General features: G+C 40.6%; 1 protein-coding gene across 11 annotated transcripts in view; it reads left to right on the forward strand.

Annotated features, from left to right (window-relative positions):
* Positions 1–25,672, forward strand: part of C2CD5 (C2 calcium dependent domain containing 5) — a 92,272-nt gene that overhangs the window by 51,246 nt on the left and 15,354 nt on the right. For 6 of the 11 annotated variants that reach the window (XM_081330564.1, XM_081330565.1, XM_081330555.1 and 3 more), the window contains 12 exons: positions 2,862–2,976; positions 4,765–4,953; positions 8,115–8,306; positions 10,549–10,735; positions 12,031–12,195; positions 13,122–13,262; positions 15,590–15,653; positions 16,186–16,247; positions 17,609–17,707; positions 21,397–21,486; positions 23,355–23,439; positions 23,561–23,647. In XM_081330564.1, the coding sequence (XP_081186690.1) occupies positions 2,862–2,976; positions 4,765–4,953; positions 8,115–8,306; positions 10,549–10,735; positions 12,031–12,195; positions 13,122–13,262; positions 15,590–15,653; positions 16,186–16,247; positions 17,609–17,707; positions 21,397–21,486; positions 23,355–23,439; positions 23,561–23,647 (1,476 nt within the window). Of the gene's footprint in view, positions 1–2,861; positions 2,977–4,764; positions 4,954–8,114; positions 8,307–10,548; positions 10,736–12,030; positions 12,196–13,121; positions 13,263–15,589; positions 15,654–16,185; positions 16,248–17,608; positions 17,708–21,396; positions 21,487–23,354; positions 23,521–23,560; positions 23,648–25,672 lie in introns of those variants that run through there. The other 5 variants (XM_081330557.1, XM_081330556.1, XM_081330558.1 and 2 more) reach the window with 2 other exon arrangements.

Below are 25,672 nucleotides of genomic sequence, written 5' to 3' on the forward strand. Positions count from 1 at the left end.
ATATTTCCTTGTATAAGCTGGTAGTGAGACACCTAATCATCTGCATCCAGAGAGGTTTGTGTGCAGTAATACAATTACACATATAAGCTTTGCATTCAAAAATTGAGTAACTAGCCATTCCTACCAATTCTTTACAGATTTAAAAATCAAATAAATTTACAGATTTAAAAATCAAATAAATTCAGTGAAGAAACATTAAAATATGGGGTTCAGGGTGTTGCAGTAAACTATCGTAATTTAAATTTAAGCTGACTGAGTTGTAAATTGATATGCCATAATTTTCAATTAATGCACATGTGAATTTGTTGAAATAATGCTGAAGAAATCAAAAACATCAAACCCTCCAAAAATCTGATTCACTGCTGAGTAAACAGCATATTCCCTCAGTTTAGGAGTAAGCAATGCCAGGAATCAAATTTCACTTATCTATTATGATGTAATTACAGTAATTACACTAATTATTATCATTTATGATTGAGTATATACCTAATTCAGAAACTAATATTAAAATCTCCAATTCTGATGATAAAGATCATAACAAATATTAAAACAGTAAAGACAATCATATTGCTAAAGATAACAGGGAGTTTGTTAGATAAACATTGATCAAAACCATATTTTATCAACTAAAATGATCAGTTACAACTTGTTAAACCTGGAGAGAGAAAAATGGTTATGAGTCAGGTCAGCTACCTGCCTCACCTTGCTTTGAAGCATTAAGCAAATGCACTATAAAAACCTTTTATCTTGTTCTGTCAGATGTGTCCTTTATAAAATTGACATCAGTTTTAATAATCTGAAGTAGGTGAAAACTACATATCATTTTCTAAAATCTCTAAAAACCTTTCACATTAACACTAAGTACATTTAAGTATATTCTGACTTGACACACAAATATATGCCCTCAAATACCTGTCTCTTATAAGATCTAAAGTACTGCTTTGTATTTTAAAAATATTCTTCTAAAAGAAAAAAAAAGATTATTCTCAAGACGGTTAAAATAAATTTGGGCGTATGATGTAATTGTGGAGTGAGTGAAACAATGAATTTTCATTTAGAAATTTTGTGCAATCTGGTGATCTCTTTAGAAATGTGTTTTGAGAAGAGAAACACGAAAGTCCCATCTAAATCATATTGTGCAATTTAGATTTGGCTGCAAAAATTTTTCTAGGCTAGGAAGTCCTCTATTAAACTACTGATTTTTCTTAATAATTTAAAAACAGGTTTCGGTCGTGTAATCTCCAGAAATTACAAGCAGTTTCCTCCAATATCACTGCAAGTTCATACATAAGATATTTAAACAACCAAAAGTTCTTCTGAAGCCCCCCCTACTTGGTATATCTTTGCAAATATTGAAAAAGTGCTTCCATGTACGTTTTTGAAAATGTTAAAGAGGTCAGGTTTGAAATTTTAATATGAAGCTAATTCAACATGGTTCACCTTTAATGTTGGAACTTACAATTGAGTTATTGTTATAACATTATTAGTTTTTAAAAATATTTTGAATGCATCTTTTAAGGTATCTATTAAATGTATTTACTTTATTGACAAGACATTTTCCAAGAATAAGCAGTAGAGCTATTCAGCATTAACCTAACAGCTCAGTACTTTTTTCCTTCGTGAGGTTAAAAGTATAAACAGAATATCTCATAAGTCTTTTGGTGAGGGTGGGTGTTGGTATTTGTCAAATCAGTTGAAAATACAAAAACAAGGACTTTTTTAAATTAATTAATTATTTAGGCCCATGCAAGAATGTTAGTTTGCCCAGAGACTTTTTTCCATCAAGTGGGCAATATGGTTCAGTTGTTTTTAAATCTCTGAATTTCACTCTGCTTTTAATCTTGACAAAGTTAAATTGTTATTCAAAATATCCAAACTCTTAATTTCTGTTGCAATCTTATCTCCTCAAGTTGCTTTTTTTAAAAAGATGATTCCAAGGGACACATGTTGTGACCTGTGAATCTTTAATATTGAGATTTGCTGACTGCAAATGTTGGAGATGCTGTCATTCCACCCCCACCCCCCCATAGTCAGAGATCCCTTTGGTGTGTTGCTTCGAAGGTTTAGCTTAATACAGGTAGTCCTTGACTACAACAATTCATTTAGTGACTGTTCAGGGTTCCCACACCATTGAAAAAAGTGACTTATAACTATTTTTCATACAACCGTTGCAGCTTCCCCATGGTCATGTGATCAAAATTCAGAGGGCAGCTGACTCTTATTTTAGTGTCCTGGGGTCACGTGATCACTTTTGCAACCTCCTGACAAGCAAAATCAATGGGGAAGCTGGATTCACTCGACCATCGTGTTCCTAATTCCACAACTGCAGTGATTCACTTAACGACTGTGGCAAGGAAGGTCGTACAATGGGGCAAAACTCACTTAACAAGTGTCTCACTTAGCAGTGGAAACTTTGGGCTCAGTTGGGTTTGTAAGTCAAGGCTTACCTACAATGGTATTTTGAGCAAAACGAGTAAGTATAGAAATCACATTCTTGTATTCTCTGAGAATTAAAGAGAAATGGACTGGCTGTGTGAAACCGCCATTCCACCGAAGTAGCCACAGTTGCCTTAATTGGCTGGAAGGAGAAACAAGAGGTTGCTGAGGTCTTACACTAGCTTAAACCCGTGAACCAGTGATTAGTTAACGTCGTTGCTTTAGCCCAGGGGTGGGCAACCTTGGCTCTTTGACGACTCGTGGACTTCAACTCCCAGAATTCCTGAGCCAGCCATGCTGGCTCAGGAATTCTGGGAGTTGAAGGCCACGAGTCATCAAAGAGCCAAGGTTGCCTACCCCTGCTTTAGCCGAATATTTTGCATCTCTGCTGAATAATAAAACGGGATGTGCTCTGTCTCTTTCAGATGACCCGGAAACACGAGATGCCTGGTGGGCGGAAGTTCGTCAAGAAATCAAATCCCATGCAAAGGCGTTGGGCTGTCATGCTGTAGTGGGCTACAGTGAATCAACTAGCATTTGGTAACTCGCTGGCTCCGTTTCTCTGACAATTAAACCGCTTTATCTCTGCAAGGAGCAGAAGGAAAGGGTGAAAAGGGACGCTCGGAGACTTGTCGCATCAAGTTGTGCCCGTTACTCGGAAGTAGGGAGGCTCGGGACGATGGGGCGTATAGTAACCTAGCCACTTAGCTGCTGGGACATGCCCACATTGTAGGAAGGATGCTGTTCCTGTATTGTTGCTGTTTGGTGAGCAAAGGAATGGCAAATTATTCTGAACAGCAGGACCTTCATTTTTATTATCTGTGGCGTGAGGGGTCTTCACTGGTAGCTATCGAGAGGAGATACGGTTTGGGGATGTGAAGACAGAAGGTAGGGGGACAACACTGACTAGAGGACACACAAAAAAAAGAGATGGGGAATGATCCAGTACATCAGAGGTGGGGAACGATGGCCCTTTTATGACTGGTGGACTTCAACTCCCAGAATTCCCGAGCCAGCCATGCTGAGGGGAAAGAGGTTTCCATGCCGAGCCATGCCGGCTCAGGAATTCTGGGAGTTGAAGTCCACGAGTCATAAAAGAGCCATCGTTCCCCACCCCTGCACTACATAATGGGGAATTCATTACATTAGCAAGTAGAGATGGTCCTTGATTTATAACCATAGTGACTGTTCAGAATTACAGTGGATCCCCCCCAGGGGTAATTGCCCACCCAGTTTCAAACTTTCAACGGCTACCCCTCCAACCCAGTCACGTGACTACATTTCAGGTGCTCAGCAATCAGCCTGCTTTTATAGCCGTTTGCAGCTGCATTTGCCCCCTTTGCGTCTAGTGGGTTTTTTTGTGTTGTTTTTTTTTTGCAAAACAGTCCCATAGTGAACCATTGCTTCACTTAACAATCACACCATTTGTGACAGCCACAAAAAAAGGTGGTAAAATCTAGTCAGGTCCAAGGACAATCTGCGTTAGAGCTAGGTCTGTCATGGGCAGACTCCATTGTAGTCCTAAGCCAGAGACTACCTGTGTTTGATTTATGTGTAAAGGTTAATATAAAATTCTTCCTGGCTCTTCCATTTTTGGAATGCAGGCCGGGCATCCGCACCCATCGACTAAAATTCTTAGCCTGGAAAAAGTCCTGCCTCTCGGCTGTTGTTTTTGTTTTGATGCAGAGCATCCGGCACACCACACATGTGTCCCTCGACCCTTTACTATTCTACTTCTGAAAAGGGGTTGTCCTTACCACAGTCAAAATAAACACCTCATGGCAGGCAGCTTATTATTCAAAACTCCCCCACCCTAAATGCTCACTTTCAACATGGATTTGGGTTGTGGCTTTTTCATTTGTGGGAAGAGATTTTGCAAAGCATATGACTGAACTGATGACTTTTCTTTCTTTCTTTCTTTCTTTCTTTCTTTCTTTCTTTCTTTCTTTCTTTCTTTCTTTCTTTCTCTCTCCTATTTTTCTTTCTTTTTCTTCCTTTTTCTTTCCTTCTTTCTTTCTTTCTTTTTCCCTTTCTCCCTCTTTCTCTTTTCCCTTTTCCTTTGTACCTTTCTTTTCTTTCATTCTCTCTTTTTTCTATTTTTTTCTTTCTTTCTCTTCTTCACTCCCTCTATCTTTTCTTTCTTTTTCTTGCTCCCTCACTCCCTCTCTCTCTCTCTCTCTTTGTCTTTCTTCCTCCCTCCCTCCCTCTCTCTTCTTTCTTTCTTTCTATCTCTTTCTTTCTTTCTTTCTTTCTTTCTTTCTTTCTTTCTTTCTTTCTTTCTTTCTTTCTTTCTTTCTTTCTTTCTTTCTTTCTTTCTTTCTTTCACAGTGAGGAGGTCTGTATTTTGTCTGCCTCGGGCACAGCCGCTGTGCTGAATCCCAAGTTTCTCCAGGATGGAAACATGGAAGTCTGTTTGGAACCAAGGTTGTCATGGCAGCCTGGCTACTTTTCCATAGGGTCAGAGAAGGGAGAGGTTGATTTTTTTCCTCAAAACCAAGATAGTTCTTCTCTATTAGGGTAGGTTACCAGTGGTACAGCACAGAATGCGGGGGCCGACTACTTTACTGATTTTTCACTAACAACCACAGACGTTGTGGGACTGCCCCAGTCACTAGTCTTACTGCTTTAAAATTTCTAACAGCCTGAATAAGGTAACCATTTGGCTACTAACAACAGAATGCAAATCCTTTCCCGTTTGGAACTGTCCCTCTCCTAACACTGAGTGTGCAAGTGACTCTTTGTTTCACACCATTGTCAAGATTTTATGGCACACTAAAGCAGGGTTTTCCAACTTTGGCAACTTTAAGACACGTAGACTTCAACTCCCAGAATTCTCCAGCCAACCATAGAGATTGGCCTCTCCTTTTCAAGTTAGAGTGAAACTTCAATTGAAGGATCCCCATTTCGAGGTTCAGATTTCTATCTCAACAAAAACCCCAAACAACTTGTACAGGTCTGGATGAGGGAGCTGAATTTACATTATGCTTGGGTCAGCTATGACAATTTATATTAGAGCATCAAGCCGATATGATTTGTCTCATGGCATCAATACACAAATCACTAAAAGTGCAACAAAGGACATCCTGTGCGATTTGACAGGCCTTTGAGTGTAACAGGCCCCTCCTCCCGGTGTGTCTGTCAAATCAAAGTTTCACCAAATATAATTTTTCAGTAGAAAATAACCAAGTTGAGCTCTTCAGAAAAAAACCCCTACTGAAATGTATTAAATGCTTAACACTGAGATTGCTGAGTCATTCTTTAGTAAGATGACCGTCATGTTCAACATTTTGTGATCCCCCGGAAGGCAGATTTTTATTCATTCATTTATTTATTTTGAAGAACAAAGTTAGGCATGGACAACTTGAGGTGTTGTCCTTTTTGCTTCCTCTTCAAAACATCATATTCCCTCTGCCTCCAGCATGGATGAGTGGAGCTTCTGTCATTTTCAATTATTTGCTTCACCTCCGTACCTATTCTGGGCTTCTCTATTCTTGTATTTACAGGAGTTAATAAAGTCAGCTTAATTTAAATAAGCTCCATCCTGATTTACTTGGTAGCTAAAGGGTCAGCAGCATTAGATCACGTTTGTTGTCTTTTAATCCGCTTGCGCCTTTAGATGCTTGTTATATAATCAAACTGCCCTGCAGGTCCACGAAAGACTTTTTACCTTAATGCAATATTAAAAGCTCACGTTTGAGTTCAAAATACATCTACATTACTTTTGTTTAGAGAACGATTACAGGTAGATGGCAGACTAAAGTGGCTGATGTTATCCGTACCTCTTGCATTCATAGTTTGTTACATTGAGTTAGTTGTATCCCAGCTTGTCCGTTTCTCTGACGCGATCTTTTCAGCAATTCAGTGGAAGGTTGTGCTCAACAGATCAAAGAAAAAGTCAATTATTATCAGTTCCTCTGTTGTCAGGTTGATTTCTCCACCGTCTGTTCCAGATGGTTGGGAGATCCTTCAGAAGGCTGTCAGGTTATACAGAGGGGGCTAAAAAAGATAAATATTACACAGAGACATGTCTTGATCAACAAAAAGGTGGAGAAAAACCAGACCCCCTACTTTTTGCTTCTAATAAAAACATTCTATACTATAGCTTCTAGGTCCAATCAATGGTGTATGTTGAAAAGGAAGCTAAGTACCGGTAATCCACATGTTGGTGAGGGTACCCTTGGATCGACCAGACATGCAATCTGATTATTCAGCTTGAAAATAAAAATGTTTTAGTACAGGACAAAAAAAATGTACAGTTCAGTTTTTTATTCATATTAAATATATTGTGGCAAACCTCAGTGGGCTTGAAGTATATATAGTTGTCAAATCAAGAGAAATTAAATATGATAAGATAGTCTTAAAAACCCCACTCCCTTCTAGCACTGATGACGTTACCTAGTTGGGCAATGAAACGTCTGCAAGAAAACAACCAAGCTCAAAGAAGCACCCAGGATCCCCCCCCCCACCCAGAGTTGTCGGTGATGAACAGTCTGCAAATTTGATGGATAAATAATGAAATAAGATAAATGTTTCTGTAAAAGTAGATTTCTCTAGCAGGCGACACTTTGTCTCTGATTTGCATTCATAGCCAAATTTATTACAAAACCTGGTTGTAGTTGCCCTTCCGACCCGTTAAAATTGTTCTTTCCTTCATGACACGTTTTTCCATTCCTATCCAAATAATCGCTTCATCGCACCGTAAACCTAATAGAAATGAGCATTTGTGTTGTGTTGTGTCTTACAGAACTACTGAAACCATATTCACAAAAAGCTATGCAGTTTCTACTAATCTGCCCATTGCATGTGTGTGTGTGTGTGTGTGTGTGTGTGTGTGTGGTTTAAAAAGGGGAGGGGGAGTTAAATTAATTATCTGTTTGATCACTTGGGGGAGACAGGATGGTCTGTGGATTCACTTGTTCAAATGCATAAAGCATGATAAACAAAAGCAGACTGGCCAGCAATATGCCCGTAGTCCTCAATTTATGACCACTTGTGACTGGAATTTCTGTTGCTCAGCAAGGCCCTTGATAAGTGAGTCAGACCCACTTTTATCATCTTTTTTTTGTCACGGTTGTTCAGTGAATCACTGCAGTTGTTAAGTGGATCGTGCTGTTTTAAGCCAATCTGGCTTCCCCCTTTGACTTGGTTGTCACAGGCCGTCTGGGAAGGCCGCAAATGGCAGTCACGTGACGCTGGGGTGCCGCAACTTTAAGTACGTGCCGATTCCCAACCGCTCAAATTTTGATCACATTACCTCGAGGATGCTATCATGGCTTTAAGTGTGAGGACCAGGTCAAAGGCCACTTCTTTCAGTTCCGTTGTAACTTTGAACCGTCACCAAACAAGTGGTCATAAGTTGAGGACTACCTGTATGGGATAGCTCTATAAGCCAGGGGTAGGCAACCTTGGCTCTTTTATGACTCGTGGACTTCAACTCCCAGAATTCCTGAGCCAGCCACGCTGAGGGGAAAGGGAGAGGTTTCCAAGCTGAGCCATGCTGGCTCAGGAATTCTGGGAGTTGAAGTCCACCAGTCATAAAAGAGCCAAGGTTGACTACCCCTGGTATAAGCCACGTATAGGCTGATATGTGTGTGAACCACCATTTCAAGTGACCAACCTTGTTTAGAAAGTCGGTGTCTGAATGGTAATTTTAGACTGCTCGCCATTTTATCTCCTAGGCTAGAAGAATCCTTACCTCTTGGTTGTGGCTTCTGCCACATCCCCTATGATGAGCTCAACATGCCATTCCCGGCCCGCCTTGCTTTCTGCTGCAGCTGCAGGAAGCAGAAAGTGCCCGACGTTCTTTTCACGACGATAGACTTGCCTATGGACGCAGTAGTATTTGGAAAAGGATGCCTCATCCAAGCCAGGTACTCCACAGGAAGGAATACAGGAAGAAGAGACATATTTTCATAGTAGATATATTAGTACTTATATTCTGCCTTTTAATTATTTCTACAAGTAACTCCAGGTGACAAACATCCACCTTCCTCCTCCTCCTCCTCCACAACAACAACCCTGTGAGGTGAATTGGGCTGAGAGAGAGTGACTGGTCCAAGGTCGCCCAGCTGGCTTTAATTCCTAAGGCAAGACTAGAACTCACAGTCTTCTGGTGATTGGCCCAAGGTTTCATGCCTAAAACGGGATTAGAATTCAGTCTCCTGGGATTGGCCCAAGATCACCCAGCCGGCTTTCATGCCTAAGGTGGGACTAGAACTCACAGTCTCCTGGTGATTGGTTCAAAGTCAGCCAGCCAGCCTGCCTGCCTTCATGGCCAAGAGGATCAGAACTCACAGTCTCTGGTGAATTCTGCAAAGTCAGCCAGCCAGCTTTCATGGCTAAGGAAGGACTAGAATTCACAATCACCCTGGTTCTAGCCTGGTGCCTTAACCACAAGACCAGGGGTCTTCAAACTTGGCCCTTTTATGACTTGTGGACTTCAACTCCCAGAATTCCTCAACTAGCGTGCCTGGCTGAAGAATTCTGGGAGTCGAAGTCCACAAGTCATAAAAGGGCCACGTTTGAAGACCCCTGCACTAGACCAAACTGGCTCTACTTCAGGGAAGATGTTTTGTGCACAGATAAGCAATCTGCTCTTCCTGGCCCACTCTTTAGTAGCGAAGTAGATTTGGAGGAAAGCGATCCCACTGAATATGGCAGTGCTTCTTAGTAGAAGAGCCTTGGCCAAGGTTCACACTCTTCTGCCAACTAACAATTCAGTTCATTGTGGTTTTTCTATTTAAAATGCCATTTGCTCTGAAAAGGATGTGCAAAGCTACTCTTAAAAAAAACCAAGAGTTTGCATGGAGAAACAGGATTGTGAGAGTAATGAATTGTGCACAGCAACCACACAGATACACCGAGTTGTGTAAAGAGTTTACTTGTAGGATAAAGTAATAGCACAGTCCAGGTCATACACAGATACTTAAATTCAGGGCTTTTTTGTCATAGAACGCTCAGAACAGAGTTCCGGCACCTTTTTTGGATGGAACCTTGTAGGGTAGGCAAGGCAGGTTGTATGACATGTGTCAGTTCCGGCACCTTTTTCTTTTACAAAAAAAGCACTGCTTAAATTATAGCCGATAGCAACAGTCCAAGGATTATCCACTACAGAGTCGTCTTACCAGGCAGTAAGTCAAAACACGTTAATCACAGTTCTTCAGGTTCTGCATACAGTAGCAAAACAAACCACAAACCATGACAAACAGTAATCAATAGCAGAGTGACATGAATTGTAACAGAGAGAGAAGCCGTGTCTCTAGCTCCCTCTTATGGCCATTAGGGACATTGCTGACCAATCAGCAGAAAATATAGCGCAGTGCATTCACTATTAAAGGTATACATTACAGCTTTAACTGCAACCATACAGTCTTGGTTTATATATTGCCAACCAAAGCAGTTAGGCAATAGACATATTCCTAACACGCTGTGTAAATGCTACAAAAAGCCTAGGGCAGGGGTGCTGGCCCGCGGGCTGGACGCATCATCCAGAAGACAATAAGGGGTCTGGATGCTAAATCATACAATGAATATCTAAGGCAATGAGGTATATTTAGCCTAATGAAGAGAAGGTTTTGGGGAGACAGGATCGCAGCCTTCCAATACTTGAAGGTCTGTCACAGGGAAGAAGGGGGTCAATTTATTCTCCAAAGCACCTGAGGGCAGAACAAGAAACAATGGGTGGAAGTTCATCAGAGGGAGATCGTGCCTGAAACTTAAGAAGGAATTTTCTGACAGCGAACAGCCTAATATTCCAATATTTGAGGAGCTGCCCCAGAGACGAAGTGGTCAACTGATTCTCCAAAGCATTTCAGGGCAGAGCAAGAAGCAATTGATGGAAGGAGAGAGCCAACCTAGAAATCAGAAATTTTCTGACAGAACAATCAGTGGAATGTCTTGCCCAGTTAACCAATGGAACAGCTTGCCTCTTGCAGTTGTGGATGCTCCATCACTGGAGGTCTTCAAGAAAAGACTGAACAACCAGGATAGTATAAAGACTCCCACCTTGGGCATGGGGTTTGGACTAGAAGACCTCCAAGGTTCCGTCTAGCCCTATGAATCTGATTCCTTAAGGCCACGTGCCTTGAAATTTATGGTTTCACTCCCCAACAGGCTGTGCCGGCTGAAAAAGAAAGCCCAAGCCGAAGCCAACGCAACCTGCATCAGTAATCTGCTGCCATTTATGGAGTACGAAGTGCACACTCAGTTGATGAATAAGCTGAAGCTGAGAGGGATGAACGCCCTCTTTGGCCTACGAATACAGATCACGGTGGGAGAAACGATGTTGATGGGTCTGGCAGTAAGTTTTCCATTTGTGTTTTAAAGATTTTGATTGTTTTCCACTCCTCCAGCGCAGGGATCTTCAAACTTGGTGCTTTTATGACTTGTGGACTTCAATTCCCAGAATTTCTCAGCCAGGCACGCTGGCTGAGGAATTCTGGGAGTTGAAGTCCACAAGTCATAAAAGCGCCAAGTTTGAAGACCCCTGCTCTAGCGTCATTTCCCTCCAATTTTGCATCCCGGAAAAATACTTAAGCATTGAATAAAATAGGATGGTTTTACATGTCTTAAAAACCCAGAATGTCAAGATTTGTCGGTTTAGTCATTTAAAAAAAGTTGTAAGAAAGAAACAGGCCTTATGCTTTTTAAAATAAACCATGAAGATTTCAAAATGGAAAGTCTTACAATAGTACCTATTCTAAAGTTAATGAACAGCAGCTGGAATCCACTTTCTCGTGTTTCAGTCCACTTTAAAGTTTTCTAACACAATAAAGGCTACTAATGAAGATCTCTTTAGAGGTCAGATGTTATCCCTCATCACTGATTTTTGTAGGGTTATATCTGCAGCATCTAATGGTGCCTTTTGTGTTTGACGTAAAATACACAAAGGTAATCCTTGAGCTGCAATTCCCAAGATTTCTGCATGTTCAGGTTTATAACTCTTTGAAAAAGCTTCATTGTCACACTGACATATCCCTCGATGCTTCTTAACTCTTCTTTTAATCTGCATTTTGACCTGCAATTTCCCACTTGTTTATTTTCTGAAGAAAAATCTGACTTGCTTACACAATCCCATCCACACATATTTATTAGGCTGCATAATCTAGATCAGGGTTCTCCAAACCCTTGACAACTTTAAGACCTGTGGGACTTCAACTCCCAGAATTCCCCAGCCAGCACAGCACAGTTAGCTGAGGAATTCTGGGAGCTTGAAGTCCACAAGTCTTAAAATTGCCAAGTTTGGAGCTGGCTGAGGAATTCTGGGAGTTGAAGTCCGCGAGTCTTAAAGTTGTCAAGTTTGAAGACCCCCCTGGTCTAAATCAATGTTTCTCAATCTCAAGAGTTTTTAAAATGTGCAGACATCATTATAGAAAAAGAAATTGTATCTAGTTTTGTTTTTACTTGGAAATTTCTAAATATGTTGAAGACCACACGTCTTCAGGTTGCTAAGTTTGAGAAATTCTGATCCAGATATACAGTCAACAGCACATTTTAAACCCTTACATTTTTATACCTACGTATATGAGGAAGGTGTAATACTTAGACCGTGTTCCCACAATGCCCTATTTTCTTACCGGTATACTTTTTTAAAAGTCTGCTACAGGGGTTTATCTGGCTGCTTTACCTACTCCTGGTGGTATTCAGATTGCCGGAAAAACTCCCAGTGACGCCACTTATGAACAGCATATATCTCATGTGCAGAAGAAAATCAATGACACAATCGCCAGGAATAAAGAGCTGTATGAGATTAACCCTCCGGTAAGCAATGTTGTATAAGTACTGTCACAATCTAAGTCAAATGCTTCTCATAAGGCAGAAACATCTATGCCAAGAGACTTCAAACTTGGCAACGTTAAGACTTGTGGACTTCAACTCCCAGAATTCCTCAGCCAGCTGGCTGAGGAATTCTGGGAGTTGAAGTCCACAAGTCTTAACGTTGCCAAGTTTGAAGACCGCTGACCTATCCCTTTAAATACAGGTAGTCCTTGATTTACGATCACAATTGAGCCCAGAATCTATGTTGCTAAGTGGGACATTTGTTAAGTGAGTTTTGCCCTGCTTTACAACCTTTCTTGCAACATTTGTTAGATGAATGGCTGCAGTTGTTAAATTAGCAACCCGGTTGTTAAGTGGATCTGGCTTCCCCCATGGACTTTGCTTGTCAAAAAGTCCCAAAAGGGGATCACATGACCCCGGGACACTGGGACCATTGTAAATATGAACCAGTTGTCAAGCATCCGAACGTAAATCACAAGACCACGGGGATGCTGCAACGGTCATAGGTGTGGAAAAATGCTCGTAAGTCACTTAATTTTCAGTGCTGTGGTATCTTCGGTCACTAAATGAACTGTTGTAAGTCGAGGACTGCCTGTATGACGAATGAAATACATTTTGTGTTAAACGTAGTTGACTTGAAAATATAAAATTAATGTTTAAGGGACAGAACCCTATGAAAATAAGGAGAGAGCAAGGGGTTGCAAAAGCTAAACAGGTTGAGGACTAAAGGTGGGGGGGAGTTACTCACTTTGGTCAGCACAGAAGCAGCTAAGAGCCCTCATTCTCTTTTTTTTTTTTAATTCATGTTGGAAGAAAACTGTGGTGGTAGCAGTTTAAATGTTTAAAGCTCTTTTGTGAGACTTAACTCAATGTGAGATGCCTACATAATGCCCTATTGTTCTGCGTAGGAGACATCTGAAGAAATTATAGGTTCTCCCATTCCAGAACCGAGACACCGGACCAGGTTGCTAAGATCTCAGTCTGAAAGCTCTGATGACATTGCAGAATTGGATCTCTCTCATGGCAAGAAAGACGCCTTTGTGTTGGAGGTATGTTCTCCTTCGGAAGAGTTCGTCTTCTGCCTGACTGATAAGGCAAGGACAAAATTCTGTCATTTTTGTTGGTTACAGAACCATGTCATTCATAATTAAGAAAATATTCTTGCGTTGTACAGATAGCATGTCTGAATTCGTGTATGTGACTGTGAGACAGAGAGAGAGAGAGAGAGAGAGAGAGAGAGAGAGAGAGAGAGAAGAGAAAAAGAAGAGAAAGAGGGAGAGAAAGGAAAGAAGAGAAAGAAGAGAAAACAGGGATAGAAGGAAAAGAAAGGGAGAGAAAGAGAGGAGAGAGAGAAAGAGAGAGAGAGAGAGATGAAAAAAAGTACAGGAATCCAAAATTCTATACTCCGCATGCTGAATTCTAGGCAATCTACGACAGATTTATTCAACCAAAATATTAAATGCACCAGTCTGCCACTTTGGGAGTTCATCAGGTATATGGTTGTCCTATCTACTGGCATTGGTGGAGCAGTGGGCTAATGCCTCCTTAAGTAACACCAGCTGCCTGCAATTAGTGCAGGTTCGAGTCCCACCAGGCTCAAGGTTGACTCAGCCTTCCATCCTTCCGAGGTAGGTAAAATGAGGACCCAGATTGTTGGGGGCAATTAAGCTGACTTTGTAATATTTTTTTTATTTTTTTTTATTTATTTATTTTAATCCCATTTATATCCCGCCCTTCTCCGAAGACTCAGGGTGGCTTACAATTTAAGCACAAACCAATGTGCTTAGCAATAATAATGCCGCTTGGGGGTGTGTGTGTGAAAGCCCTAATAAGCAGGCATATACATAGAATGAAGGCTATTGCTAAGCACATTGGTTTGTGCTTAAATTGTAAGCCGCCCTGAGTCTTCGGAGAAGGGCGGGATATAAATGGGATTAAAATAAAAAAATAAATAAAAATAAAATTTAATAATAATAAAAATAATTATTGTAAGCCACTTCGCATTTTTGAAAATAAGCGGCACGTGTGGAGGAATCTTGCCACTAGGGTAGGGGTAAGTTAAGAGGCTGGCTAGTTTGGTATCCCTGCACTTGGAGTACTATATCCATTTCTGGTCATCATGATTCAAAAATAATGCTGAGACCCTCGAAAGAGTGCAGAGAAATGCGGCAAAGACGATAAAGGGCCTGGAGGCTAAATCATGTGACGGCTAAGGGAGCTAGGAATGTCTAGCCCAGGGGTGTCAAACTCAATTTCATTGAGGGCCGCATCAGCATTGTGGTTGCCCTCAGGGGGCCGGGTGGGTATGGCCTGGGTGGGCGTGGCCTACTGGGTGGGCATGGCTAGAGTGCGTATGGCCTACTGGGTGGGCGTGGCCAGCTCTACATCATTCACATCAAGGGTGCCTATGGGGGCCTGGGCAGGAGTGGGACAGATCTGAGGGTCTCTGGCAGAAGGAGGGTATCAGGGCCAAGGCAGTGGGGGCCGTTCCCTCACTGTTTCCAGGATGGCTTCGCGGGCCGCATGAAACCACTTCGCGGGCCGGATCCAGCCCCCGGGCCTTGTGTTTGACATGTCTGGTCTAGCCTATCAACAGAAGAATTAGTGGGGGGGCGGGCTGGGGCATGATAGCTGTCTTCTACCTGGGGCTGTCACAGAGAAGAGGACTTATTCGCCAAAAGGCAGGACAAAAAATAATGGGTGGAAGCTTGTTAAAGAGAGATACAACCTAGAGGTTGTTTCCAAAGTGAGAACAATTAATCAGTGGAATAGCTTGGCTTGCCGGAGTTGTGGATGTGCCATCAGTGGGGGTTTTCAAAAATAGACTGGACAACCATTTGGCCGAGATAGTATAAGACACCTGCTTTGAGCAGGGGGTTGAACTAGGAAGACCTCCATGGTCCTTCCAACCGCTATGATTCTATGGGAAGGAAGCAACGGAGATTTGACCTTTTCTGAAATCCTTGGAGCCCCCGCCTGGTTGTTTGGAAGACAGTGAGGTTAGTCTGGTGAGATTCTTGTAAATAGGTGAGAAGCAATAAAGTATCATCTCTGAGAGGCTCGTGGTGTCGTTCCTGGTTCCTTGCGCCTGACAGTAATTTTAAGTTTGAAAAAGGTTTTAAAAATAAATGACAACTAACTCGCCAATACTGAAGATTTAATTTTCATATAGTAAGATGTTTAAAACTGTTAGCAAGTCCCCGGGTGTTTAATTTTAAAACTCTGGATATATGGGTTAGACTCCTCGTGTTGCCTGATAATGTCTTTATACGGTATGTGTATTAAATATGCTTTCTGCACAGAATATCTTTTGATAAAGAACATTTCAGAGACCAGATTATTATATATATGTAGTTAATTTTTTTCCCCCTGTCAGATTGATGATACAGACGCAATGGAAGACGTTCACTCTTTGTTGACCGATATTCCTCCACCCTCAGGTACAGTTGATTTTTTTTAAAAAATTCTGATAATGTTTTAAAATACTCCCAAAGGTTTGACAATAGCCAATACTCTTTTCACAGTATGTAATTATTTTTCTATTAGAAGAGGTCATACTTTTAGGTTTCTTGGATTTGATTTTATTAAAAAAATGTCAATTTATTGCTAGATCACTAGAAAAGCTACATAATTTGCAAGCTCGAGGCACAAAATCATGGAAGGTTCTTTGCTTGTATGTAATGAATGTCACTTTACTGTAGATTTGTGCATTTAATAAACACTTTTGATGCCTTGGTATACTAGAATATGTTATATTCAAACTAAATTGAACTGATTCATTCATTCCTAAGTATATATGCATATTTCTTTAGAATATTACTAGATTGTATCTTTCTCAAATAAAAAAATACGATGCAAATAGAAAACCTAGTGGCTTCGTAAATCAGCTATGCTGGAAACCTGAGCAAATGAAAGAACACCATTATGTCTTCTTTTTTTAATACTTAAAAAACCGAATTTCTTCTTTGTCAGGCTTTTACAGCTGCAACACAGAAATTATGCCTGGAATAAACAACTGGACTTCCGATATACAGGTAAAAGAGTATTAATATGCACAGATCAATTTTTTCAGAGTAATAAATAAAGTATGCAAAACTGCTTTTCTTTCACTTCATATTAATTCGTTTGGATTTTGGTTTTCGGCATTATCAAAAATGTTGGGTTGGTTTTTTCCCCCCACATAAACAATGTAGTGTAGGTCCACTCAGGTTTCTCTGAGAAGATAGTCTCAAATGAGGCCCTACAATTAAGAATGTTTTCTCTGTGTGTGCCAGTTCCATATCCACAGCTGGTAAAGGAACAACTGTTCCTTTAGGGACCATTCAAAGTTACAACAACACTGAAAAAAGTGACTTATGATTGGTTTTCACACTTACGACCGTTGCAGCATCCCCATGGTCACGTGATCAAAATGTGGATGTTTTGGCAACTGACTTGTGTCTATGACGGTTGCAGTGTCCTGGGATCATGTGAACCCCTTTTGCCGACCTTCTGACAAGCAAAGTCAATGGGGAAGCCAGATTGCCTTAACAACCGTGTTAGTAATTTAATAACTGCAGTGTGTTTCACTTAACTGTGACAAGAAAAGTCGTAAAATGGGACAAAACTCCCTGAACAAATGTCTCTCTTAGCAACAAAAATTTGGGGCTTAATTGTGGTCCTTAGTCAAGAACTACTTCTATAGATTATTAGCGCAGTGGGTTAGGACGCTGAGCTTGTTGATCAGAAGGTCGGCAGTTTGGCGGGTCGAATCCCGAGTGCCGCGTAACAGAGTGAGCGCCTGTTACTCATCCCAGCTTCTGCCAACCTAGCAGTTCGAAAGCACTGCTAGGTTGGCAGTAGAAAAATAGGGACCACTCCGGTGGGAAGGTAACAGCGTTCCGTGCACCTTTGGCGTCTAGTCATGCCGGCCACATGACCACGGAGACATCCTCGGACAAACGCTGGCTCTTTGGCTTGGAAATGGAGATGAGCACCGGCCCCTAGAGTCAGAAACGACTAGCACGCATGTGCGGGGGAACCTTTACCTTTACCTTTTAAAGCTTGCGATAAGGCTTTGTTATAACAGATGTCCAATCTTAACATTTGATCCACAGGTTATGCTCCCAGTTCTGTTTTCTCTTCTCTTATATGAATGTAAATCTACAACACTCCATTTATTTTCATTTATTTTGGCAAAAATTATTCATTCCATTCTGCATAGGATTGTAATCATTAGCATGAAATGTATTCCATCTCATCTACATAGTTGGCATTAAATGATCCTAGAATATTATTTTATTAATATTGTATTTTGTCTCATACCTTTTTCAATCTCAGTTGTAATTCAGCCAGTAATAAAGAGTCTTATTTATACTTACAAATGGCAATTCATGATCTTGTTTTCCTGCTTTAGATGTTTACGTCTGTAAGAGTCTCCAGACTTAGCAATGTTACCCTCACAAACCAAACTCTCAACAAGACCTTTAATGACCTCTGTGAGAATCTACTAAAAGTAAGAGAATTAATCTAGTTATTTGAACTATGTGTTTAATCAGTCCTTTGCTTTAGGTGTGTTTGCTTGCTTTTCTGGTGTAAGTTATAAATTACTGTTAAACAGATGACTGTTAAATAAATTACTGTTACATAGATGACATCAAATATCCTGTGTAAAATAATAATCAAATGATTTTTTTATTATTACTGCATTATCTTCCCAAAGAACATGAGCTAACCTTTGCAGTCTATCCATGGTCAATGGCCACATATTTATTAGATTTACTATTTTTGGCAATCCTTTACATGCTGCAAGACTTGTGGCTATTCATAGTAATTTTTACGCTGCAAATCCTTTAACTTACAATTTTACTCATACTGTTGTATGATTTTATAGTTAGCTTTATTCTAATCAATTGTGACTCTTTCATTTGGGTTTGGGTTTTTTTTTTGTTTTTTTGGTCAGTGACCAAAATAAAACCAAAACATTAAAAATATTCATGGTAAAAAATTAAAACCACAGTTATAGAACTGTAGAATCCAAACTATATTACAGTCACCCATCCTAGGTTTTGTGTATCACAAAGACCCTATGGAATAGCATTTTTCAAGAATCTTGGGAAAACCAAAATTTTAGGACTAATATATCAAGTGAAAATCTATTCTAAAACATTGTATTGTTCTGGATAGTTTCTTTCAATTTACATCCCTAAAACAAACCCCAGAACATTTGTAAATTACTTTCTAATCTGAAGTAAATCCAAATCAAAAGAATGTATTCAACAGATACAGTGTTCATAGTACTGATTAGTGCTCTGATTGAAAGCCAGATAAGATCAGATAAGATAAAATCATGTGGATTTCCTTTCTGAAATTAGTTATTGTACAGCTGTATAAAAAACAAGTAAGTATCATACTTCTCAAGCAGACACCAGGGACCTTTTATTTGCATACATTTGGAGTTGAAGCATATTCAAGTTCCATTTGCTTAGCTGTGAATTTTTCCAGCTGCATAATCAATGTCATCAATTGGGTCATTTTTTTCATGGGGACAGCATTTTCTCTCTAACCTCTTTGTTTAGAGTATGTATTATGAAAGATCTATACATGTTCAACCAATCAACTACGTATAACAAATCTGGGTTCATGTGTTGGGAGCAGGTTTTTTTTTTTTTTAAAAAAAAGCACTTTAGGAGTGGGTTATAAGGAAATGAAAGCAATATTTTCCACTTTTCATAGTGTATTGAGCATTGGTATAAACACTGGGGGTCAACAATGTGGTAACCATACAGGTATCATCAAATTATCCTTCATACTTCAACTACTCAACTACCCACTTGCATTTTTTTATTTTAATCCACACACAGATAGATGATAGATAGATAGATAGATAGATAGATATAGATAGATAGATAGATAGATAGATAGATAGATAGATAGATAGATAGATAGATAGATAGATAGATAGATAGATACATAGATGCATAGATAGATAGATAGATGGATAGATGGATGCATGAATTGATGGGTAGATGGATAGATAGATAGATAGATAGATAGATAGATAGATAGATAGATAGATAGATAGATAGATAGATAGATAGATAGATAGATAGATAGATAGATAGATAGATAGACAGATAGATAGATGCATGGATAGGTAGGTAGATGAATCAGCTCCAAACTCTGGTTGACATCTTTCCACTCATAAAATGATTTGAAAGTTTATTATGAAGAACATTCTTCAGAAGTTATAAGAAGGGACTGTGCAACTAGAACTGTCGTTCCTGGCAACCGGAACATTTTTTAAGAGAATGTTGTTATTTAATAATAAGAGCCTTGGTGGAGCAGTGGGCTAATGCCTCCTTAAGTAACACCAGCTGCTTGCAATTAGTGCAGGTTCGAGTCCCACCAGGCTCAAGGTTGACTCAGCCTTCCATCCTTCCGAGGTAGGTAAAATGAGGACCCAGATTGTTGGGGGCAATTAAGCTGACTTTGTAATAATGCCGCTGGGGGGGGCGAAAGCCCTAATAAGCAGGCATATACATAGAATGAAGGCTATTGCTAAGCTTGTAAGCCACCCTGAGTCTTCGGAGAAGGGCGGGATATAAATGGAATTAAAATAAATAATAATAATAATAATAAACCTGGAAGTTTGGGGAGATGATGAAATGAACAGAGAGCCAGCTTGATGTAGAGGGGTTAAGGCTCCAAGCTAGAAAAGGTTGCAAATGGTGATCACATGCTCCCAGAACATTGCAAACTATTGTAACTACATGCCAAGTGCCCAAATTTATATCCTGTGACTTTTATAACTTTGAAGGTTGCTAAATCAACGGTTGTAAAGGAAGGACTATCTGTAAGTCCAGGCAGTTTCCAGGAAAGCAGCAATGACTCAAAGCCACCCACAAAGGCAAAAGGTGACATGGGCAGCTGGGCAGAAGGAATGCTTGTGTTGACTGGGCAACTTGCTCACATCCAGAGGATACATTTCTAAAAAGGAACAGTTGGATGGCCCTGAAAGCCATGTGGGTTGCGGTGAGGTCCCTGAACGGCAAAGCCAGCAGTGGATTTTCATCCAATTTTTTAGCAAGTGAATTGAAGCAGTGAAATTAGTGCCTGACATTTTAGCGGTTGTTAAGGGGTAAAATAACCTTTATTGTCACTTTTTTCTCTGAATGCACTGGCACATTTTAAAAAAATATATCTGATGCTCTCTCAAAAGGTGTGTGTGTGTGTATACATATAATTTTATGGTACTACTCCAAAGACGCAGTGGCTCAGTGGGTTAGGATGCTGAGCTTGTCGATCAGAAGGTCGGCAGTTTGGCAGGTCAAATCCCGAGTGCCGCGTAACAGAGTGAGCGCCTGTTACTCGTCCCAGCTTCTGCCAACCTAGCCGTTCGAAAGCACGTAAAAATGCAAGTAGAAAAATAGGGACCACTACGGTGGGAAGGTAACAGCGTTCCGTGCGCCTTTGGCGTCCAGTCATGCCGGCCACATGACCACGGAGACGTCCTCGGACAAGCGCTGGCTCTTCGGCTTTGAAACGGAGATGAGCACCGGCCCCTAGAGTCGGAAACGACTAGCACACATGTGCGGGGGAACCTTTACCTTTACCTTACTCCAAAAAAAGTGGCGTTGTTAGCCATCAAACCTCAAATGTACACTTTTCTCAAAAGGTTTCCACAGTTTTGGCCACTACTGTATATACATACATGCACATACATACACACACACACACACACACATACATGTAAATATACACACACGTATATTTTACACATGAGCAAATTTGCATTTTAGATCCAAGACACCAATTTTAGCTACTTCCATTTATCTTTTTTTGTAAAAGGCTTTATTGAGCAGAAATCTGAAGGTTCAAAGAAATGGGTTTGTATTGGTTTTTTATGCATTTGCTCTGTAGTCATCCATCTCATTCTCATCATTCTGGGCAGCTAACCGCGCATTTAGAAACTTCAAAGAAAACAGCAAAACAATGTATGCAGAATACAGTTTGGAGGCTTCTAACTTTGCTAACTTGCCATTCTCACTAGTCTATGGCTGACCAAGTCATCCTGATGCCCGTTGATTGAATAGAATTTTCTGACCGAGAGTCATCTCGCTTCTATGGCTTCTTAAATTTGTAAATGTTGCCAGTGGCCTCAAAAGAAGACGGAAGTTATTAGTCATTTCTTATATTTCACAGAGCCTTTATTTTAAGCTCCGCTCGATGATCCCTTGTTGCCTGTGCCACGTCAATTTTACTGTTGCTCTTCCAGAAGATGAATTAATTCAGGTAAGCCAGTTCTTATCTCTCTTTGCATTCTGTAGTGTTTATTTATTTATTTATTTATTTTATTAGATTTATATATCGCCCTTTCCCGAAGGACTCAGAGCGGTTTACAGGGTATTTAAAACAGCCAGTACAAAAGTTAAAAACAAATTTAAAAAGATTAAATTATCCCTAAAATTAAAAAACCCCAGTTAAAAATTCTCAGCCTGGGCCGGAGAGCTCAAAGAGCCAGGTCTTCAGGTCCCGGCGAAATGTGCGAAGGTCGGGGGCAGTCCTAAGCTCCACGGGCAGCTGGTTCCAGAGGGCAGGTGCACCCACAGAGAAGGCCCTTCCCCTGGGGGTTATCCGCCAACAGTCTTTTATCGGCGGCACCCTGAGAAGACCCTCCCTGTGGGAGCGCACTGGACGAAGGGAACTTGATGCCGGCAGGAGGTGTTCCCTCAGATATCCCGGACCCAAGCCATTCAGGGCTTTATAGGTCATCACCAGCACCTTGAATCTCACCCGGAGGGCAACCGGAAGCCAATGCAGCTTGCAGAGTAGAGGTGTTACATGGGAGTATCGGGAAACCCCCATCACAACTCGCGCGGCCGCATTCTGCACCAGCTGAAGCCTCCGAGTGGTCCTCAAGGTGGCAAACTTATGGCACATCCATGGTGGCAAACTTATGGCACGCGTGCCACAGGTGACACGCAGAACCCTTTCTGTGGCCATGCAGGCCGTCGCCCCAGTACTAGATTTTCAGCTGGGTTTTAGAAAACCTTTTCGCTTTAGGCCTCTACCGCCCTTTGCAAAAAAAAAAAAAAAAGGTTCAATCAATCAATCAATTTCAACTTCTCGCGGGGGGGGGGGGAAAGATCTTGCAAAGTTGGAATTGATGGATTGAACGTTTTAGTCCCACCCAGTCTGCCGTTCCCACCGCAGCCACACCCACCCAATGGGCCACGCCCACTCGGCACCCGATGATACATAAGTGGGGTTTGGGTTGCCGTTTGGGCACTCAGTCTCTAAAAGGTTCGCCATCACTGGTTTACATTATCCTGAATCAGGGCAGGACTGTGTGAAAGTAACATTGGTCAACGTGGATCTGTATTGGGGAAACCTTGGTGGAGCCTTGGTGGAGCAGTGGGCTTGGTGGAGCAGTGAGCAGTGAGCCTTGGTGGAGCAGTGGGCTAATGCCTCCTTAAGTAACACCAGCTGCCTGCAATTAGTGCAGGTTCGCATCCCACCAGGCTCAAGGTTGACTCAGCCTTCCATCCTTCCGAGGTAGGTAAAATGAGGACCCAGATTGTTGGGGGCAATAAGCTGACTTTGTAATAATGCCTCTGGGGTGTGTGTGAAAGCCCTAATAAGCAGGCATATACATAGAATGAAGGCTACTGCTAAGCTTGTAAGCCGCCCTGAGTCTTCGGAGAAGGGCGGGATATAAATGTAATAAAAAATAAAAAAATAAAATAAAAACCTACCTAGCCTCATAGTGATTTCTGATTTAAATCTGAAGAAACGATCAGAGACAAGAGTATGAGTGTCCCAGAGGTGCTTTTTCCAAAAGGCAGCTAGACTTTCTTGGTTTTGATTTCCTTTTTGAAAACGTTTTAGTTGCCTTTTTTGAAAAAGCACCTTTATGGCAACCATGACCTGGATTATTGAGAATCTTCATAGACAAATTATGAACGTTAACTTTTTCATTGTAAAATTGTGACACTGCATGGGATATAGCTCACGTATGCAAAAATGTTGTATGTGTGTGCATGTATATATATCCCAGGTGAGTGTGTGTTGGTGTATGCACATGTATATTTTTAAGTTAAAATGAAAGTGGAATATATAAATAAAAGAAACAACTGACGGTCAAATATTTGTAATTGCAGGTCACTGTTACGGCTGTTGCAATAACCTTTGACAAATACCAGGCTTTGCAAACAGCTAAAACTGTAGAAAAAAACCTACAAAGAGGTAAAAAAAAAACATTTGAGATTGTACACATTAATTCTTTGCCATTGTGGATGCCATGATTTCAGGACATCTGCATTTTAATGGAAAAACCAATATTTATCTACCACTTTATTATTTCAAGCTTCCACAGACAATGAAGAACAGCTGCAATTTCCATTGGAGCTTTGTTCCGATCCTCATATGCCTCAGCAATTCTCACCGGCAAAAGGTTGGATTTTATTTAATTATCCTTTAAAAAAAGCATATGCTTATCTTTTATAAGTTTCATTTACTTGCTCCTTTGCTGCTTGCCCACAGACTCAGCTTGGATTTCGCACCATTACCCAGTATAAATTGAATATTGGTATTTTCCTTCTGTACGAGAGCTAAGCAAGCTGTATCTAAAGTGTGTTGAGGACAATTGCTTTAATTACAACAGCTACTAACATATTAGGAAGGTGCAAATGAAAAGGAATGATTTTTTTTGCTTGTTTTTTTAATTGCAATTCTGTAACTGCTTTGAGGCAGCCTAGGAGCCAGTTAATTTTGACTTTTGAGATAACTGCATTTTGGGAATAAACAATTTCTCAGTGATCTGAAAATTATCTCTGCTAAATTGAATCAACAATGTCTGGAAACATGAAAAAGTAATTGTTTAGACCAAGACAATTGTAGCTAAAGATTTTTATTTCTTTAAAGAGAATTAAGTGTTCTTCTTCCTTCAGTCCATTCTTCATTCTAATTCAGATGGTAGAATCTTCAGAGTAGAGAGCTCCAAAAGAATTCTTTTAAATCTCCCAAAATGGATTTAGTATGAATTAATGCAGATGAAGATCGGAATAAATATTCCATAGTTTGAATGTTTGCTGATTGGATGGAAAGAGATCAAGGGAAGTTAGATTTTCATTGCAGGAGAAAGGAGAAAGGTCATTTAAAACATTAGCTCACTTCTGAAAGACTTGGAAAAGAATAAAAAGGAAAAGAAAAAGTACCATTATTTCTAGTTGAGTATCCCCTTTTTCTGAATGTTGTGTGCACATTTTATTGTTCTATATTACAAAACAACCTAGGAGGAATAAATGTATGGAAAAAGGCAGCTAAAAGTAATCAGGCATTTATTTATGTTATTAATTTACATTGTTCCCATGCTTTTCCAAAGCCATTATGACACCAATTAAAACTACGGTAACTAAAACTTAACGTGTTCAATTGCAATAAATACTGAAACCCAAGCAATAAAAATATAGCAACAGCTGCCTCCAGTAAGTTAAGATCCGTGGATGGAAACTAACCAAAGAGAGGAGCAACTAGAACTAAGGAGAAACTTCCTGACAGTTAGAACAGTTAATCAGTGGAACAACCTGCCTCCAGAAACTGTGAATGCTCCAGTACTGGAAGTCTTTAAGAAAAGATTGGACAGCCATTTGTCTGAAATGGTATAGGCCAGGGGTCTTCAAACTTGGCCCTTTTATGATTTGTGGACTTCAACTCCCAAAATTCTTTTGCCAGTGTGCCTGGCTGAGGAATTCTGGGAGTTGAAGTTCTCAAGTTATAAAAGGGCCAAGATTGAAGACCCCTGGTATTGGGTTTTCTGCCTGAGCAGGGGGTTGGACTAGATGACCTTCAAGGTCCCTTTCAACTTTATGATGATGATGATGATGATCATCATCATCATCCAAAAGCCAAATAAATGAGAATTGAGTTCTCTCCTGAACAGAGATGGATTCATTCTTACCTGAAAGGGCAAATGATTTAAGATGGTGGTTGATTACGTGCCATCGAGTCAGTGTCAACTCTTACCGACCTCATGGATAGATTTTCTCCAAGACCATCTGTCCCTCGCCTCCTCTTTCAGGTCTCCCAACCGTGGGTTTATTATTACTGTAACTCGAGCCATCCACCTTGCTGCTGGTGGTCCTGTTCTCTTTACTTCATCTTTCCCAGCATTAGAGGTTTCTCCAGAGACCTTGGTCTTTGCATAATGTGTCCAAAGTAGGGTGGTTGTTGTTTTTGTTGTTGTTGGTTGCGAAGTCGTGTCCGACCAATCGCGACCCCATGGACAACGTTCCTCCAGGCCTTCCTGTCCTCTACCATCTTCTCGAGTCCATTTAAGCTCACGCCTACTGCTTCAGTGACTCCATCCAGCCACCTCATTCTCTGTCGTCCCCTTCTTCTATTAAAGTAGCTCAAATAGGCATGTTTTCTATAGTTCACCGCTTTAGTTTCAGGAAGGTGGAAGTATAGAAAACGTATT

The sequence above is a fragment of the Vipera berus genome (assembly GCF_964194415.1).
Source record: "Vipera berus genome assembly, chromosome: 6".
In the NCBI taxonomy this organism is placed as follows: Eukaryota; Metazoa; Chordata; class Lepidosauria; order Squamata; family Viperidae; genus Vipera; species Vipera berus.